At 43.0% G+C, this 20,509-nt stretch overlaps 1 protein-coding gene across 4 annotated transcripts; it reads right to left on the minus strand.

The window, feature by feature from the left end:
* Positions 1-1,358: 1,358 nt before the first annotated feature.
* On the minus strand, positions 1,359-19,853 carry PYM1 (PYM1 exon junction complex associated factor). 4 transcript variants are annotated; one of them, XM_078076113.1, is made up of 5 exons: positions 19,229-19,271; positions 11,689-11,832; positions 10,609-10,699; positions 2,694-2,787; positions 1,359-2,297 (listed from the first exon to the last, which is right to left on the minus strand). In XM_078076113.1, exons 3-5 carry the CDS (start codon positions 10,631-10,633, stop codon positions 1,814-1,816), a joined length of 603 nt encoding a protein of 200 aa, XP_077932239.1. In that variant the 5' UTR covers positions 10,634-10,699; positions 11,689-11,832; positions 19,229-19,271; the 3' UTR covers positions 1,359-1,813. The 4 variants fall into 4 exon arrangements, with proteins under 4 accessions (XP_077932239.1, XP_035942522.1, XP_077932238.1 ...); XM_036086629.2 differs by lacking the exons at positions 11,689-11,832; positions 19,229-19,271 and adding an exon at positions 19,737-19,853; XM_078076112.1 differs by lacking the exons at positions 10,609-10,699; positions 11,689-11,832 and adding an exon at positions 15,029-15,064 and having other exon boundaries at positions 19,229-19,317.
* Positions 19,854-20,509: the final 656 nt, after the last annotated feature.

The following is a 20,509-nucleotide window of genomic DNA, read 5'->3' on the forward strand; positions in this document are numbered from 1 at the left end:
AGTATCATAGGCAGAGGGACCCGTAAGGGCAAATGACTGAAGGTCAGAGAGAATATGGCTCATTCAATGAAAAAGTAGTCAGTATAGTTGGAGCGGTTTGGCCAGAGTTGAGGAATGGCAAAAAATGAGGCCAGATTGTGTGGGACCTTATGAGTCAGGCTAAGAACTTGGAACAAGTAAGACAGTTCATTCCAGGGGACTTCCCCTCCATTGGTCTCTACACTAGCAGCTGGATAGAAAGAAAGCTTGTGATAAGTTGGAGGGGGGGGGGTGAATCGCATATGCAAAAATTAAGTGACAGCTCTTTTTGGCGTAAATGCCACTTCTTTTTTTTTTTTTTTAAAGATTTTATTTATTCATTTGACAGAGAGATACACAGCGAGAGAGGGAACACAAGCAGGGGGAGTAGGAGAGGGAGAAGCAGGCCTCCTGCTGAGCAGGGAGCCCAATGCGGGGCTCGATCCCAGGACCCTGGGGTCATGACCTGAGCTGAAGGCAGACGCCCAACCATCTGAGCCACCCAGGCGCCCCAGTAAATGCCTCTTCTTGTATTAGTTTGTCCCACAATGCCATCTTGGGGTGGCATCCGAGAAGGTAAAATCTCAAAAGAGCTTCAGAAAGAACCAGTAAGGGAGGTACAAAGGCCCCATTGCTATGCAGCATGAGAATAAGACACAGGTAAATTAATATGTGAAATTAATGTTCTAAGTTGTTCTAAGTTTCATTTTATTATAACCTAATTACTATTCACTTAAGTCTGAGCAAACATGTATAGAAACCAGTGTTGCTAATTGAGTCATACACTCACAATTTTTTAAAAAATTGAAAGAAGTAGGGGCACCTGGGTGGCTCAGTTGGTTAAGCATCTGCCTTTGGCTCAGATCATGATCCTGGAGTCCTGGGATTGAGTCCCATGTTGGGCTTCTTGCTCAGCCGGGTGTCTGCTTCTCCCTCTCCCTCTGCTCCTCTCCCTGCTCATGCTTGTGCTCTCTCTGTGTCTCATTCTCTCAAATAAACAAAATCTTTTAAAAATAAAATAAAGGGGCACCTGGGTGGCTCAGTTGGTTAAGCGGCTGCCTTTGGCTCAGGTCATGATCCTGGGGTCTTGGGATCGAGCCCTGCGTCTGGCTCCCTGCTCGGCGGAGAGCCTGCTTCTCCCTCTCCCTCTGCCTGCCACTCTCCCTACTTGTGTTCTCTCTCTCTCTCTCTCTCTCTGTCAAATAAATAAAATCTTAAAATAAAATAAAATAAATTAAAAGTAATATTACTCCCAACACTTGTCTTCCTGTACCAAACTGAAGGAAATAAAACAACTGCTAGAAGCCTAGAAGCTGAAAAGAGAGGGACAAAGCCAGGCATGTTGTCTACTTGAGTTTATTCTGTTCTTTAAAAAAAAAAAAAAAAAAAAAAAAGGTGAGGGATGGAGGGAGAAATAACCCATAAACACTGTGAACAGGAAGCGAGACTCCAAGACTTGGGTGTACTCCCCCTACCGTCGACCTCAGTTCTGCAAGAGATTCCCACCCACCCAATCTTCTTTTCAACAAGACACCCGATCAGCAGCAAAGGTACCTGGGGTAGTCACTGAGATTTTCAACACTGGGAATGGGAGGGAGAAAAGTCCAAAAAATCGGAGTTGGGAAGAAGAGGGAAGGAATGACAGCGAGGCTCGGCTCTGGAGGACGGAGTTGGGCCAGGAGAGGTGGGAGTCAGTACGGGGGTTCCCCCTCCTGACCGAGGCTGCCCACATTCCCCAGGCCCCCAGAGCGCCCCCTGGTTTGTTCTGCAGTCCACCCCCCCCTCCGCAAAGGCCTCACAGGCCCAGCTCCAAGTCCTCGAGCTCCTCCTGTAGTGCCCTCCTCCTCGCTAGCTTCTCCAGCTGCTCTTTGCTGGGCTGGCTGATTGCCCCAGCCTGGATCCGCTGCTGCAGCTCTTCCACCTGCCGAAGCTTCTTCTTTAGGCTCTTGATCTTCTTGGCCTTCTCAGTGGTGACGGCTGAGTCAGGCTGCTCAGAGGCAGCTGCAGGGGCTGCCCGGGAGCCCTGCGGAGCACTGGGCAGCTGGGCAGTCTCTCCCAAAGACACCTTATCGAGAGTCCGGCTCAAGGCCTCCGCCTCCCCCTTCTCCTGCTGCTGCCGCCGCTTCTCCTTCCGCTTCAGGTTGCGTTTGGCTGTCTTGGAGAGGCCTGGTTCGCCCCCTTCAGGCCTGGACGGGGTGACAGGAGCAGTGGCCTCAGGGCTCAGACCTGGGGGCAGTTCTGGCTTACTCTTGAAAAACTTCACATACTTGTTCTCATACCTGCAGGGAAGAGAGGTCAACAGTTCTCAAAGAATCACTGCCTTTTGGAGCCCTTTTCTTAACCTTCCAAATCACTTCAGCCTTTTCACTTTCTTGCTTCTTTCCTCCCCTGTGGTCCCTCTGCAATTTTCCCCTGTTCTGCAGGCTATGGGAAGGTCTCTAGGTCTCAAAGTTCCCGGTCTCTGAATGCTATTTGGAGGTTCTGAAGAACAGAAGCCATAGGAACAGGACTAGGCATTTGTAACCCCCCTCCCACATCCCTGAATCTCAGCCCCTCTCCTCTTCTTTTTCAGATAGTTGCTCCCTCCTTCCATTTCCTAGGGTCTTGGGATCAGGAGAGTCTTCTTTTCTGTAGGGACCCCATTAAGTACCCCCTTCTCACGCCTAATCACGCACACTGGGACTTCCTCCTGGGGCACATAGCCTTCTTTCACCCTCCGTTGCTTGCGCCAGGTCCCGTCAGGTCGTTGTGTTGAGGCAATGTATTTGCCTGCAATGAGAGAATTAAGTTACATAGTTACTCTTCCTAATTTTCAAATAGTTTCCAATTTGAAACAATGCATGAATGCACACAGCTTTCCTTAGCATCCATCCAGCCACTAGATGCAACCATGAAGGCATCCTTTTCTCTCATCAACCTTCAATCCCTCTCTTGTCATTATTCACTGAGTGCCCAAACACCATCCCCACCCTCAGGAGTTTCTTTTTTTTTTTTTTTAAGGATTTTATTTATTTATTAGAGAAAGAGAGCACGCATGCGCATTGGGGGAGGGACAGAGGGAGAGAATCTTCAAGCAGACTCCCTGCTGAGTGCAGAGCCCGGTGCGGGCTTGGTCTCACGACCCTGAGATCATGACCTGAGCCGAAACCAAGAGTTGGACGCTTAACCAGCTGAGCCACCCAGGCGCCCCAGGAGTTTCTATTTTTATACTATTTTCTACTTTTAATCTAGCTGGCAAGATAGGACAGGCAAAGAGGAAGAGTTTAAAAAAAAACAACAACACAAGACAATAGCATGGGGTCATCAAAAGGCAGTAACTGAATAAGAGGCCAAAAGGGGGCAAAAACAAGAACTGTAGGAAGGAGAAAGGACTGGAGATGTAGAGAGGGGAAGTTTTATTAAGATAGGTCATGAAAAACAGGTCAACTTTTAAGGATCCATCCTACAAATATAAAAGCACCAGTACACAAGGATATATGTAAAGGATGTTTGTTGCTGCATTACTTAAAATAGGAAAAACCGAAAGCAACTTGGATGGCCATCAATATCTGAGTGCCCGAATACATGTGGATCATCCACATGATGGAACACCATGCTGTTATGAAAAAGAATGTCAAGCTATAAATGCACTGACTCTGGCTTGAATGGTGCTCATGATATACTAAGTGAAAAAGCAAGTGGCAGGACAATGTGTAGAGTAGTTATCCTCAAAGTTTTTTCTTTCAGGATCCCCCTTCCGCTCTTATTTTGCAATATTATCCATTTTACTATGCAATATTAAAAAAAAAAAAAAAAAACAGCGGCCTTGCGTGGCTCAGTTGGTTAAGTGTCCAATTCTTGGTTTTGGCTCAAGTCATGATCTCAGGGTCGTGGGATGGAGCCATGCATCAGGTTCCATGCTCAGCAGGGAGTCTGCTTAAGATTCTCTCCCTCTGACCACCCCCCAAAATAAATAAACCTTAAAAAAAAAAAAAAAAAAAACAGGCTGCCTGGGTGGTACTCAATTAAACATCTGACTCTTTTTTTTTTTTTTAAAGATTTTATTTATTTATTTATTTGAGAGAGAGAGCATGAGGGGGGGAGGGCCAGAGGGAGAAGCAGACTCCCTGCTGAGCAGGAAGCCTGATGCGGAACTCGATACTGGGACTCCAGGATCATGACCCGAGCCGAAGACAATCGCTCAACCAACTGAGCCACCCAGGCACCCTAAGCATCTGACTCTTGGTTTCGGCTCAGGTGGTGGTCTGGGGGTTAAGAGATCAAGCCCCTGCATCAGGCTCAAAGCTCAGCTTGGAGTCAGCTTGAGATTCTCTCTCCCTCTGCCCCTCCTGCTCATGCTCACTCTCTCTCTCTCGCTCTCGCTCTCTCTCTCTCAAAAATAAATAAATAAATCTTTAAAAAAACAAACATACCTGTTAATCTCACCAGAAAAGTCTTTACTGGCAAACTGTCAAGCTCACAGTGGCAAATACAAGTTTTCCAGCATTCTAATTTTTACTTGAAGGCTTGAATTTTACCACTGGCAACAAATACTGTCAGTTGTTTTCCTTGAAATGACAGGCTCACTTCCCTCATTTTCAGGAAAATGCCTATCAGATACCCAGTTCTCAATTATGAGTTTGTCAGCAGTTCTTACACATAAAAATGGTGTTCCGTGAAAAGGAAGCCTGTTTAGCTTGCAACTGGTGGACAAGTGCGCCAGTGCTTTTCCTTGAGACCCCACCTTACTTCAGTATGCAGCCGAGTGTTTCATCCTCACTTCCCAGTTAGTCCACAGAGAACATTAAAAAGATGAGTAACTTTCAGTTCTAAAATGAGTAAGTTCTGGGGAATCTAAGGTACAGCATGGTAACCGTCATTAACAGAACTGTATTGTATACTTGAAAGTTGCTATGAGAGTAGACTTTAACAACAACAAAATGGTAATTATGTGAAGGATGTGTTAATTAACCTTATTGTGGTAAACATTTCACAAACTATACATGTATCAAATCATCACATTGCACACCTTAAATCTATACAATGTTATATATCAATTATATTTCAATAAAGCTGGAAAAAAGTAAAAAGATGTGTATTCAAGGGCCAGGGTTTAATAAAATTAGTAAATCTTAGTGTTTAATCAAGGATATTCTTTTTTTTTTTTTTTAGATTTTATTTATAGTGACAGAGATATAGAGAGAGAGAGCACAAGCGGGGAGGAGAGGGAGAAGCAGGCTCCTGCTGAGCAGGGAGACCGACGTGGGGCTCAATCCCAGGACCCACGATCCAAGCCGAAGGCAGACACTTAACCAACTGAGCCACCCAGGCGCCCCTAATCAAGGATATTCTTAAGTGAAACTGGCATTATTTACTGCAAGCATGTGGCAGTGAAGAGCACAATGAGTGGGAGCTGGTGTAACTACCTTGATTAGTGCTAAGGGGCCAGCAGTTTCGTCCGCCTTTGCTTTTGCACCCTCAGAGCAAATGTCAACCCAGCAAAACAAGGCAATTAACATCTTAGTATATAATAAAAATAGTTATGCTTGCAGACCTCCTGAAAGGGTCTTAGGGAACCTCCAAGGGTCCTGGACAACATTTTGAGAACTGCTGGTGTAAGGTTTGCTCCCAGTCTTGTTGGGGCAAGGAGCAGCACTTAACAGTTCATATGGTCTATGCACTGGGGCAAGGAGAAAGGTGTGGAAGGACACATACCAAGGTACCAAGCCTTTAATGCTGGTTATCTTAAGAGGGGCAACCTGGAAGAAGAGGTAATAGAAACCATTAACCATTAACATATATACTTTCTGCCCTCATAGATATCTTTATTTATACCATTAATATGTTTTTAAAAATCTTATATATACATATATTATCTTGTATTATGTGTTGTGTTTTGTTTTGTTTTTTTAAGTAGGCTCCACACCCAACGTGGGGCTTGAACTCACAACCCTGAGAGGAAGTCACATGCTCCATCAACTGAACCAGCCTGGCGTCCGTCCCATGTATTACTTTTTTTTTTCTTTAAGTATTACTTTTGTAAAAAGAAAGAAAGATTTGTAAAAGAAAAGTAAAAAATCAAGTCTAGAGGCGCCTGGGTGGCTCAGTCGGTTAAGCATCTGCCTCCAGCTCAGGTCATGATCCCAGGGGCCTGGGATCGAGCCAGAGCCCCATGTCAGGCTCTCTGTTCAGCAGGGAGTCTGTTTCTCCCTCTCCCTCTCCTTGCTGTTCCCCCTGCTTGTGCTCTCTCTGTCAAATGATTAAATAAAATCTTAAAAAAAAAAAAAGTCAAGTCTAAGTCTTTCCATATGGATTATATATTGTTCCATGAATTGGCTTTTTGTTCAAAATGCAAGTATCATTAATAAATTAAAACTAAAAAAAATTGTTAAAGAAAATGGGTAAGATCTGACAGGTAGAAGAGACTGGACAAAGAACAAGCAAGCAAAGAAAGGCATGGATGTGGGAAGGGGCGTGGAGTATTGAGAGAACAAAAAGAGGAGTCTGGGTGAATCAGACAGTTCGTGTTAGGGAATAATAAAAAAATGGGGCCAGATCTTGGAAAGCCTTCAACACAACGTTGAGAAATTTGAAGTTTACCTGGTGAATGAAAGAGAGGCACTGAGGGTATCACTTGCTTAAACGCAACAGTTTAAAGACAAGAGTATGAACTGAAGAATGAAAAAGGTGACGCTTCATAGAGGGAGGACTGACTGGAGCTGGGCTTTAAAGAGTCAAACTCATGTAAGTAAACAAGGAGGCAGAATGGATTCGAAATAGAAGCTCATCCTGAAACAAAATGTCACCCATGGGAACAGAGATGGCATGTTCAGGAGATGGTGGCTGAATCAGAGGGCTGGTGTAAAGCAGATGAGGGGGGTGGACATTCAGACCTTTAAATGCCAGCTAAGGAGTTTAATATCTGGCACACGGTATGCATTCAATAAATATTTGTCCAATGAATGACTCTTTTATCCAAAGCAGTGTTTTAGGGCAATTAATCTGGCAGGATGAAAAGGTGAATTGGCAAGGGAAAATACTGGAGACTCAGGAAATCAGGGGAAAAAAAGGTGCAATGACCCCGGCATGAGACACAGAACTGGCTGAACTGGTGAGAAGGGAAAGGACGAGACCCATGCCAGATCCATTATCAAAGAATCAACAACACCTGGGAAGTCACTGATGTGGAAGGGGTAAGGGGCTAAAGTAAAAAATAATTCAACACTTTTAGTAATTCCAACCTTGAGAATTTAGCATAAGGAAATACTTCCAACAGAAAAAAATAAAAACAAAAACAAGAAAGGGATGGGACGCCTGGTTGTCTCAGTCAGGCGTCTGCCTTCAGCTCCGGTCATGATCCCAGGGTCCTGGGATCGAGTCCCACGGCAGGCTCCTTGCTCAGCGGGGAGCCTGCTTCTCCCTCTGCCTGCCCCTCCCCCTGCTTGTGCTCTCTCCCTCTTTCTCTCTCTGAGACAAATAAATAAAATCTTTTTTAAAAATAAAATGAGTGCTGCAGAGATTAATTCTAAAAAAAGAAAAAAAGAGAAGGGAGAGAGAATCATGGGGAAATTATGGCATTATCTATAAAGAGCTAAAAATTAAAAACAAACTTCAAGTCCAGATATATAGGAACAGTGTAGAATACATCCACTAAAAATACATCCAGCACCTGGCTGGCTCAGTCAGAAGAGTGTGTGACTCTTGATCTCGGGGTGGCAAGTTCAAGTCCCATGTTGGGTGTACAGATTACTTAAAAATAAACTTCAAAGAGACATGATATAATTTCAAGGAATGATAATAAAATTTTAAATCACGTAATGTGACATAATGTGAAACATAATAAAACTATATAAAAAATACCATGATTTCAATTATTAAATGTTTTGCATATTTTTAAGTTTAGAAAAGAATGTGCAATATGAAAAGTTGTCAGGTGATTAGATTATAAATAATCTTTTTTTTTTTTAAAGATTTTGTTTATTTATTTGTCAGAGAGAGGCAGGCAGAGATGTAGGCTCCCCACTGAGCAAGGGACCAGATGCGAGTCCTAGGACCATGGGATCATGACCTGATCCGAAGGCAGACGCTTAACCGACTGAGCCACCCAGGCGTCCCATAATCTTTCTTTTTAAGAATGCCCATTAATGTTGTTATATTGTGGGTTTTAAAAATATCTCATTTTAAGGGCGCCTGGCTGACTTAGTCAGTGGAGCGTGCAACTCCTGATCTCAAGAGTTGTGAGTTCAAATCCCATGTTGGGTGTGGAAATTACTTAAAATCTTTTTTTAACTTTATATTCATTTGGTTTTTTTTTTTTTTTAAGATTTTATGTATTTTAGAGAGAAAGAGCACGCCTGAGCAGGGGGTGGGGGAGGGGCAGAGGGAGAGGGAGCAGCAGACTCCCTGCTAAGCAGGGTGCCCCATGGGGTGGGGGTGGGGGGAGGTGTGCATCTTCATCCCAGGACCCCGAGACCATGACCTGAGCTGAAGGCAGGCATTTAACCAACTGAGCCAGCCAGGCGCCCCAAAAATAAAATCTTTAAAAAAAAAAAAATCTCATTTTAGATTTCAAACCAAAATGGTTTGGAGAAGGGGTACACAACGGAGAGAGTGAAATTACTTTTGACCTGGTGATTTATAAAGATTTTGTGGAGGACAGACAGACCTGTTGTGATCTTTGGAAGATGAGCAGGATTTAGACAGGTGGAGGTTGGGGGGGAGTGTAGTTACGAGAAGACAAGAAAGGGAAGTATTTCAGGCATATGGGACAACACAAAGGGACCAATCAGACTAGTAAGGACCCTGCTTAAAATTCTTTCTGGATTCCTATTGCCCTCAGGGTATTTACATGGAGGACGGGACTACACACAAAAGGCCTTGCTAGTCTCCAGTCTCTCAGCACTTAGTCACTCACACTCTGCTCCAGCCACTGAATATTCACAAATCTTACCAGACCTGTGTCTCTATTCTCTATGCCTTTTTGCTTTTGCTTCCTTTGGCCTGGAATAGACTTTCCTTGATTCTTAGCTTAGTTAATTCCTATTGGTCTTTAAAGGTCAAGTTCAAGTATAAACTCCTCAGTGAGGTCTTCCCTGACCTTCCCACCCCAAACCAGGTTAAAAGTAGCCCTTTGTGCACAGCACCTGTTCTGGCCTTTATCATGCTCTAATGTTTAACATAATTGCGTACTTCCTTGAGAGCAGAGACTTTGTCTTTGATCTCTGAGGCAAAGGGCCTGGCCTATAGAAGGCTGTAATTAACTCAATAAAAAGAGGGTCACCTGCCTGGCTCAGTTGGTAGAACATGTGATTCCTGATCTCGGGATTGCAAATTCAAGCCCAACATTGGGTATAAAGATTACTTAAAAATAAAATCTTTAAAAAAAATGTTTTCTTTTAAATAAATAAGTAGGGTGCCTGGGTGGCTCAGTTGGTTAAGCGACTGCCTTCAGCTCAGGTCATGATCCCAGAATCCTGCGATCGAGTCCCACGTCGGGCTCCCTACTCAGCAGGGAGACTGCTTCTCCTTCTGACCTTCTCCCCTCCCATAAAAATATATACATTAATTAATTAATTAATTAATTAAAGCATCATATTAGAGAACAAAAACCTAGTATATTTAGGGCAAAAAGCACATGTAATGGGAAAAGAGACTAGAAGTAAATTAGTCAGAATATGAAAGGTATCCAATCTCCTCTTGAGTTTGCACTTAAGCTTCAGACTGTGGGAGAACACTGAAGGCCAAAACCAGAGTACAGAGGATCTGCTCAAAGCAGTGCTTGAGCATTAACCTCAAAATGTATAATAGAAACTAAAAGTAGAACAAATGAAAATAATAACCACCATAGAGAAAAACTGATTTAAATAGTCTCTATGGGTACTGAAAGGAAAATGAAAGAGAAATTCATTATGAAGAAGTCAACGGGACCTGAAGACTGCCAAGATTTGAAATAGACGAGATAATCGAAACAGTGCTATAATGGGTTTAATCTGGTGCTTTTCACATGTACTCTCTTATTTTTCACAACATACCTGTGGGTAAATTGGGCATATGGTAATAATATTTATTCACACATGGATTTTAAATGTTTATTGAGCACTGGGTGTTGTGCCAGGCACTGTAACAGGAGCTAGGGATACAACAATGAATAAAGCAAGCAAGGGTCTTGCCTTTTTGTATCACGCATTCTAGTGAGGAAGAAAGGAAACAAAAAAGAACACAAACTAATTACAGTATCACTCGTGAATGTGCAAAATTTGTAGGATAAAAATCACTGATACAAAGAAAATCCAATACCTGAAGCTAATACAACACTGTATGTTAATTATACTGGAATTAAAACAAACAACAACAACACCATAAAGAAAGTCCAGAGAAGATGACAACTTTGTGAAAATAACTAATTCAATTCTAGACAGGGAGTGTTTTACATGAAATTAAGGAGAAAAGGACAATGCTAGAAACATAAATAAGATAACTGCACAAAGATTATACTTCAAGGCTTAAGACTAGTAAAGATGGAACGTGAGAAAAGACAGGCAGAAGCTTCTTGAATGGCCATCCTAACTGGAAGCCCTGAGATGCAAATAGCCCATTATCACAAAGGAGCACCTATTTTATGTTCTCTTGGTTCCATTCTCTGGCCTTCATGGTATCCAAAGGTAAAGTCAAAATGAAGGGAGTGGTTTGGAGACTCCTACCCCTAGAAATAAAAACCAAGGGCAGGATATCAGGATTGTCAGTAACCCCCTTGAGAAAGAAACTACAGATTAGAGATTGCTACTATAAGAACTTGGTAAATTTAGCTATTTTCCCACATCTGCTGTTTTGTAATCCTTAATCTGTTGCCTTAAACTGTAAAAGGGCCTTGTTTTCGGGGTGGCAGGGACATAGTGAAGCAAGCAAGGCCTGGGAGAACTCTAAGGGGTTAGGTGGAAGTGACTGTTAAAGGTGTGTTGAATCCCTGTGACCTGTTTCAAGTAAGAAAGGAGATCTGTGTGACAAATCTGAGCCTGGGATGATCTCAGGGCCAAGAATTATAACACCAAGATGTGGTTCCTAACACTTGGAGAAAATATAGAAAGAGAAGATCCAATATGGAGACATGACCCTGGAAAAATGGTCATGATCATCTTCCTCAAGAAAGAAAAGGTGTCAGCAGTAACAGAAAACAATTCTAGGAGAGAAGAACTAGGACGGTGTTATGCCATGGAGACCAAAAGAGTTTTAAGGGTAGCTGATTAAGGGTATTGAATAATGCACAGAGATTAAGGAAAAGGAAAATTGAGTAGAAAAAGATTACTGATTTTGGCAATTTGGAAATTTCTAGTTATCTCCAAGAATATAGCTTCAGAAAAGCAGAGTAGTCAGAAACCAGACTACAAATAAATTAAATGTAATAAACACTTATTGAAAGCTTCCTACGAGGGGCGCCTGGGTGGCTCAGTCATTAAGCATCTGCCTTCCGCTCAGGTCATGATCCCAGTGTCCTGGGATCGAGTCCCACATCTGGCTCCCTGCTCAGCGGGGAGTCTGCCTCTCCCTCTACTCCTCCCCCTGCTCATGATCTCTCTCTCGCTGTCTCTCAAATAAATAAATAATTAAAGAAAAAAAAAAAAGAAAGCTTCCTATGAGAAAAGTACCCTACTAAGTGCTATAGGGATTATCAAGAGGGAGTAAAATGGTCCCTACTTTAAAGCAATCTGGGCATCTGGGTGGCTCAGTCGGTTAAGTGGCTGCCTTCGGGTCAGGTCATGATCCCAGAGTCGGGCTCTCTGCTCAGCGGGGAGCCTGCTTCTCCCTCTCCCTCTGCTGCTCCCCCTGCTTGTGCTCTCTCTGTCAAATAAATAAATAAAATCTTAAAAAAAAATCAAGCAATTTATTGCCTAAGGAAGAGGGTGGACAAGTTAGGCAAGGAATAAAACAAAAATATAAATGTCTTTGGTATCTTAAGAGACACTGATACATACTGGTACTAGATTTCAAGAGAATAAATAATCACACCCTATTTGATGGGGGAAGGTGACAGAAAATCAGGAGAATCTCAGGGACCTGACCTTAAATGCTAGGTAGTAGTAATAACAACAATAACAAATCAGTGGCTGATATTTCTGCAGGCAGAGAAAAGAAGGGAAAGGGCCTTCTAAGAGGAGTAACAACAAGCAAAATCGTAGCAGTGGAAAACTCACAGTATGTTAAGAACAGTTAGAAAAGAGCATTTATTAATAAGTGGCTACAGTGCATCAGGAACTTTATATATATTGCTTTATTGAATCTAGACAATGGGTAGGTATTATCATCTACAGCTGAGATTAAGAGTCTTCAAGAGGTTAAAGATGTGTCCAAGATCACAACAGCACAATGGTATTCTGCCTGTCTTATACCACATAGCCCAGTTTCACTGGGAGTTACAAGCAGAGACCTAGTATGTGGTGATACTATACCGAAAAGTGGTTTGTGCTCATATTAAAGAGTATCTAAAAGCGAATTTACATACGTAAATTTCACAATCAATTCCAAAAAGAGAGATGATGAGAAATTTAATAGCTTGCCCAAAGTTAGTCAATAAGCTGCAGAATTCAAACCCAGGCTGTGGGTTTGTTCCAAAAGTTGTGCATTTTACACTACTATTGCATATAGTGTTATAAATGAAAAAGATACAAAAAGTTCAACCTCACTAATAATCAAAGAAAATATAAATATAAAACAATAAAATATAATTTCCATCTGTCAGAGCAGTAGAATTTTTGAAGATGAGAATACCAGTGCGGTCAAAGACGTGGTTAAACCAGCATAGTCATATATTGTTGGTGGTAAAACCCTTTAGAAAGCAATTTGGCTAACATAGCAGGACAATAAAGGCAGCCCTATCATTTCCCAGCATTTTCCAAAGCTTTTGTTATATAAAACACTACTTCCATAAGATATTAACAAAGGTTACCCCCAAAAATTGTTAAATCGTTTGGGCAATTCTGGGTTAAACACAGAAAAACAATTTTGTTTTTATCAGCAGGACTTAATGTGTTCTTATTCATGTGAATATCCACAATAGGAATGTGATTTACAGTCTTCCCAAATTTATTTGACCACAGGAACCTTACTTATGTTATTTATCTTGTTTTTACTTATTTTGTAGCACACCTCATAGGACTATTAAGCATTCCAAGGATCATATTTTGGGAAATATAGCCATTTGGTATGATCCCAATTATGTAAAATATAGATATGCTACGTATGTGCACAGAAAGAAAACTAAAAGGAAGTATAACTATAGTTACCTTTGGGTTCTAGAATATCAAATATGCGTGTGAATTATATTTTTTACTGCTTACAAAAACATTTTCCAAGGTTCCTACAATCAACGTGAATTAACTTTATAATTAATAAGTCAATAAATGCTTGTAGCCTCTAACCCAGTAATTGTACTTCTGGGAACTCAATCCTAAGAAAATAACCCTAAATGCAGGCAAAAATTTATGCACAAAAATATTCATAGACAGGGTGCCTGGGTGGCTCAGTCGGTTAAGCAGCTGCCTTCGGCTCAGGTCAGGGTCCTGGGATCGAGCTCCGCATCGGGCTCCCTGCTCAGCGGGAAGCCTGCTTCTCCCTCTCCTGCTCCCCCTACTTGTGTTCCCTCTCTCGTTCTCTCTGTCAAATGAATAAATAAAAATCTTAAAAAAAAATATTCATAGAGTTCTTCTAACAAAAATCCTGGAAACAATCTAAAAGTTCAATAACAGGGATGCTTGGGTGGCGTCTGCCTTTGGCTCAGGTCATGGTCCCAGGGTCCTGGGATTGAGTCCCACATTGGGCTCCCTGCTCAGCGCGGAGCCTGCTTCTCCCTCTCCCTCTGCCTGCCGCTCCCCCTGCTCGTGTTCTCTCTCTGACAAATAAATAAAATCTTTTAAATAAATAAATAAATAAAATAGAACTTCAATAACAGAAGAAACATAAGAGAGGGTGCATGCCCAAACAATAAAACACTCTGCCAGGGGCGCCTGGGTGGCTCAGTCGGTTAAGTGGCTGCCTTCGGCTCAGGTCATGACCCTGGGGTCCTGGGATCGAGCCCCACGTCCAGCTCTCTGCTCAGCGGAGAGCCTGCTTCTCCCTCTCCCTCTGCCTGCCACTCTGCCTACTTGTGCTCTCTGTCAAATAAATAAAATCTAAAAAAAAATAAAAATAAAAATAAAATAAAACACTCTGCCAGTATTTTTAAAAATGTTTACAAAGAGTAAGGAAAAATATTTATGGCATAAGGTTAAATGAAAAGGCAAAATATAATTGTATATACCATCTAATTCAAAAATGTTTTAAAATGCACAGAAAAAATAAAGATCAGAAGGATATGTGCCAAATTAAACAGTAGACTCTGGGTGAATGATTTATATTGAACAAAAATTACGTAAGTAAATCTGTACTTAAGAAACAGTAATCTGGCAACAGTGTGTCATATGAACTGGAACAGAGAGAGAGACGAGATAGGACAACTATTTAGGAGGTCACAGCAGTATTTTCAGGATAAAGGAAAATGGAATTTTATCAGGCATGCAGAATGAATCAAGTACTATGCTTGATACTTTGCATATATAATCTCTTCTGATCCATATCATCACATAACAGTAATAATTACAGAACCATTCGCTGGGCACTTTCTATGTACCAGAAATGTACATTCTTTCATTTAAATTTTAATTCTCAAATAATCCTATGTTGTAGGAGTTATTATTCCAATTTTATTGATGAGAAAACTAAAGTTTAGATTCCCAAGGTTTAAAATTCCCAAGGCCATCTAGCTGACAAGTATTGAAGATGGGATAAGGATAACGGCAGTAGGAATAGAAAAATGACATTCTGACAACTGGTGTATGGCAGGGGATGGGGAATGAGAGGAATAAAAGATGATGCAACAAATACAACAAAAATACCTAGTGCTCTGATCTTGGTTTCTTGATACCATTCTCCAGTAAAAGGAACAGGGGCTCCTTGGAGAATGGCTGATTCTAGGACTGGGACAGGAAACAAAAAGACGAACCTGGAGCATCTTCTAGTGCCAGAAAGTAAGGAAGAGCTAAAAAAACAAAAACAAAAACCTACACTGTTGGGGCTATGTCAAAGGGACACAGGGCCAACTAAAAGAGCTCCCAATGTCCAAAGCTGGAACATTTCACCAATAAAATAAATAGTATTGGATTATAACCCAAAGTCCATATTGCTATAAATAAATGATTGAATAAAAGGAAAAGAGACAAATCTGCAGAAAAATTCCAAATAAACGTATGTAAATACTCCATCCTTAAGGAAGGAAGTGTAACTTCCCACTCTTTAAGTACCAGCTGTGAATAGAGACTTTTATCTAGAGTACAGTATGGAAAAGAGAAGGATCAAAAGGGTAACTTTACAGCGGAGAAACCTTACAAACAATACTTCAGCCAGGTGATCAGGGTAAGAATCAACTGTAAAAAAATTATTATGATAGGTCCCTTGATATGATGAAAATGTCACTTTTCCTCTGAGGTTGTACCCCAAAAACACAACCCCAGTCTAATTATGAGAAAAACATCAGACAAATTCCAAAAGAGAGGCATCCTATAAAATACTTGACTAGTACTCCTCAAAACTGTCAAGGTCATCAAAAACAAGGAAAGTCTGAGAAACCATCAACGGCCAATAGGAGCTTAAGGAGACATGAGAACTAAAAGTAATGTGGTATCTGGGTTGGGAACCTGGGATAGAAAAGAAAGTTAGGTAAAAGCTAAGGAAATCTGCATAATGTATGGACTATATAGTTAATAATAATGTATCAGGGGTCCCTGGGTGGCTCAGTTGGTTAAGCAGCTGCCTTTGGCTCAGGTCATGATCCCAGGGTTCTGGGATTGAGCCCCACATCGGGCTCCTTGCTCAGCGGAAAGCCTGCTTCTCTCTGTGCCTGCCGCTTCCCTTGCTTGGGCTCTCTCTCTTTTGCTGACAAATAAATAAAATCTTTAAAAAAAAATAATGTATCAATCTCGGTTCATTAATTGTAATAACGGTATCATACTAATGTAAGATGTTAATAGGAGAAACTGAGTGTAACGTATATGGGAATTGACTGTTATCATTTTCTCAAGTTTTCTATAAATCTAATACTGTTCTAAAAAATAAAGTCTATTTAAAATTAAAAAGAGACATGGTGCAAAAAGTTGATCTTGGGGGCGCCTGGGTGGCTCAGTCGTTAAGCGTCTGCCTTCAGCTCAGGTCATGATCCCAGAGTCCTGGGATGGAGCCCCACATCGGGCTCCCTGCTCCACAGGAGGCCTGCTTCTCCCTCTCCCACTGCCCCTGCTTGTGTTCCCTCTCTCACTGTGTCTCTGTCAAATAAATAAAATCTTTAAAAAAAAAAAAAAAAAAGTTGATCTTGGTTTGGCTAGGACAAGGGTGCCATTAACAGAAATAAGGAAGGAAAAAAAATATATTGATTTTGGGCAGATTGAATTTAAGGTGTGACAATATATTCAAGAATGAGAGTTATTCACCAATTAGAAAAGGGAATTAGCAACTAAGAAGAGGCTGGCGCTGGAAACAAAACTAAAGAATTACGGGACAAATAAGCAGTAAGGAAATGAAAACAGTATGTGTAGACCTGTTATTCAAGAAATCAGGCTGTGAACAGAAAAGGGACAAAAATGATAGGCCTTGACTTTTCAATGAAATAGAAAGTGGAAAAAAAAAAAGTGAAGCCATCTGCCACAAGAGAGAGAATTAAAAGGGAGGGTCACAGAATGCTGGAAAAAGTTGGGGGAAATAGCCATGATAGAATATAAGCAAAGAAAAAAGAATTGGAGAGAAGCCGGGATCTTGGCAGAAGTTAACACTAAGTTATATTATACTGAATGTGCTAGTTCTGAGCTTTTTCTCTAGCCATGTGCTGTGGCCTAGACGTAGAAGCCAAGAAAATAGGTGATGGGTATGATTCAAGATAACAGAAGTGCTTGCTAAGTACAGAAGATCAAAATAAATGAAGAAAAGCAATGAAGATAATATCAAAGTGGCTAGTCACCAAGGTCTAGCAGAGCAGCATCAAAGGTAGTCATGAAGGTACTGGTAGATGCAATGAAATGGGAAAGGTCAAGAACCTAAGAAGGGCAAAAAGCAGATTCTGTGGATGTGAAATAGTGAAAAAGGTAACTGGTAAGGAGGCTAAAGTGATGGAGAGCACCTGAAAGGGAAGCAGTGTCACAGAGGAGGTCCCGGTTGTAGTGATTCTGATGTGCAGCTACTTTATTTTTTAAGATTTTATTCATTTATTTGAGACAGAGAGAGAGCAAGCAGGGGGAGGAGCAGAGGGAGAAGGACAAGCAGACTCTGCGCTGAGCCCAGAGCCCGATGCCGGGCTGGATCTCACAACCCTGAGATCATGACCTGAGCTGAAACCAAGAGTAGGACGCTCAACTGACTGAGCCCCCCAGGCGCCCCTGATATGTAGCTACTTTAAAAATACAAAGGAGGGGTGCCTGGGTGGTTCAGTTCGTTGAGAGGCCGACTCTTGATCTCAGCTCAGGTCTTGATCTCAGGGTCGTGAGTTCAAGGCGAGTTAAGCTCCACACTGAGCATGGAGCCTACTTAAAAAAAAAAAAAAAATACAAAGGAAAGTCAACCGTCTTGTGCTGAGGAACTATAAGATCAGAGTATTCCAAAGATGCTGGAGACACTGAGAATAAAAGCAAGAAACACAGTGGAGAAAAAAGTGTGATGCAATAGGTCTGGGCCCTTGTGGGCAATAAATGATTACCCTGAGGTTTTAGAGAAAATGCTATAATTGCATGGCAACACCTTCCACAAAGATTAGAGTGACAGCAGTAGGTCAATGATCTAGAAGTAGTAAGAGAAAGCAAAAAAGCAGTGTGATTCCTTCTCTTCTACATAGTCACAGAGCACTGAAGATACCTCTTAGTGGGAGGGTAGAGTGAAACATGGTATCTGGATTATCATGAAATCAGTTTAAAGAAAATAGTTAAAAATAAAGAAAAGTGTACTGGACAGTGAGTAATATTTTCAAAGCACACATTAAAAGAAGCCAGTAGATGAAGGACCCACTGAGTAGAGAACAGGAGAAGAGAGGTTCTGTGTACCACTTTGAAATGTGAGGCTGGAGAGAAGTAGCAGAGACTTGGCTTGTCATAAGATACCATAGGAGAGGTGGGCTGAGATGTAAAGAACATGCAAAGTAGCAAAGCAAGAAGCATAAAGGGCACATTTTAAAACACACCATACAGTCTCAGTTCTACAGAAGACTGCACGTATGCAGTGAAGACTACAAAAAACAGTAACGCCTTGTACATTTTATAAATTGCTTTCACATATGCCATCTTATTTGATCGTCACTAGGTAGATATTCCTATGCACATTTTTCTAAAGATGAGGAAATTAGGATGGGACAAAACCAGAATGAAAACACTGACTTCAGTTTTCAACACATAAACCCTCATACACAGTGGACACTTCAGCATCTCAATCAGCCAGGCCGGAAATTCTTCTCTAGCCAGAAGTAACAGTGGATTCTATGAACTTGTCAGAGGGTTTGAGAGGCCACTAGACACCTCCTGTTTGCCTTCTTCCACCTCAGATCCCTCAACTTTTATCACCATCACCACCAGAGAAGGTACAGAAGGGTGATGCCATCAAGAAGAAAACTCAAGCTGAAAGTTATATTAGGTTCCTCTTCCCTTCACACCTCTGAACCTCAGTGACCCAAAAATGAAGATGAGGGAGAGAATGTAAAAAGCATTATATAGCAATGAAGAGGTCTTTAACCCACACAACTTCAAGAAAGAGAATTAAAACGGAGCTGGGGTAGGGCAGAAGGCAGGTACAGCTGAAAGATGGGGGAGGGGAACAGGGGGAAAAGCTGGAATTGGAGGGAACTGAGAGTACAGGAGCTCCCAAGCCTGCAGAAACCGAAAGAGATATGGGATCTCCAGCTGCTGGAGAAAAGCTAAGGGCCCGTGAAGGTCCTGGAGCAGAGACTTGCACTGAAGGACCCCAGGGTTTGGGTGACCGGAAGCAGAGACCCCCAAACACGAGACCAGAAGGGGGCGCAGGTGACACCCCATAGGAAAGAATGAATGGGGAAGGCGGTCCGGAGGGCGGGGCAAAAGGAGGGGCCCCGGGATGGGCGGGGCACAGACCCCTTTCCAAGTCCGAACCCCTGCCCCGAGAGCCCGGGGAGAAGCGGCTCCGCGCCTCCCGCACTCACCGCCGGTCTCGTCAGTTACATAGGGAGTCGCCATCTTGAAAACGCAAACCACTTCCGGCGTGAGCGGGCTGGGGTCCCGCCCCCCTCCCCACCGGAAGTGGAGTCCTGATCGTAGCCAGCCACCATTTTAGTCTTAAAGGGAGAGTACACCATTTCGTGGACGGAGGTGGAGGAGGAAGGAAGAAGAAGCTAGACTTGAATAAAATAAAAGCCGTAGGCTCTATTACTGCCACTGATACCAATATTGGGTGCCTGCTCCGTGTAAGGCAGTCTTCTGGGCGCCGAGAGAAGTTCCGAGGCACGGCCCCTCTCCGTTCGTCCAGGACCTTCGAGGGAAAAGGGGGCAAGGCCCACCTGCACCCGGAAAGTGGGGCTGATAAATGAGAATCTTCAAGCCCTAGCCTGTACCCAGGTCCCAGAGCGGCTTAGGGACATGGGGCGCGCAAACTCCGGGAACGCACTGGGGCGCACCAATGTTGTCAGGGGTGACTGGAAAACCCCAACTGACCCTCTCTTAGAAGGTGGGGAGGTCGAAATCGCGTGTCGATTGCCCTCGGCTACCCAGCTCAACCCTCCGGACTGAGATCCGCGAGAGAGGCGTGCAAGGCAGAGGGTGCTGCCGGTCGGTCACCTGTCCCCGCAGCCTCAGGGCGGCTGGCGAATTCCACGACCAAGGAGGCGGCGGGGCGGGTTGGGCGGGCAGCCCTGGCTGGCCCTGCCCCTGGGGCGGCCCCGGGGATTCGGGCGGCGTAGTGAGGACGGCCCAAGTTTGCTGGCCTTCGACCCCGGGAGCCTCCTCAGGCTGGGCCCCAGGGTCAGAGGGCAAGGTGAAGGCTTCTGGGCGGAGCCAGTTAATATTCTAATGAACCTCGTCCAGGTCTGGGCGCTGGGGATCCAAAGCGGGGCAACTCGCCAGTAGTCGAGACTTACACGGTCACTCCCTTTGCAGTCCTGCCCTGCCCCGTGCCTCCCTATTCTTTAGAGGAACCCAAATGTTTTCCCTCCCCCTGTCTTTTCAGCAGCTGTTGTTCCTTAAGGGCTAAGTCCTGCTGAACTCGTTTCCCCTACAGCGTGGGAGTGGCCGGCTTCAGGTTCCTCTCCTCAGGTGTTGGCTCGGCCCTCCCCTACTACATTGTTTTTTCCTTATTGATTGTTTTACCTTCCTCCAAATCCCCCACTTTGGCTTAGGTTAATGTCCAACTGTACCGCTGGAACCCGGAGAGAGGGGCAAGTATTAGTAACTACCTCTAACACTAGGCTGTATGTCCACTTAAAAAATAA

The sequence above is a fragment of the Halichoerus grypus genome, chromosome 6, assembly GCF_964656455.1.
Source record: "Halichoerus grypus chromosome 6, mHalGry1.hap1.1, whole genome shotgun sequence".
NCBI classification, from domain to species: domain Eukaryota; kingdom Metazoa; phylum Chordata; class Mammalia; order Carnivora; family Phocidae; genus Halichoerus; species Halichoerus grypus.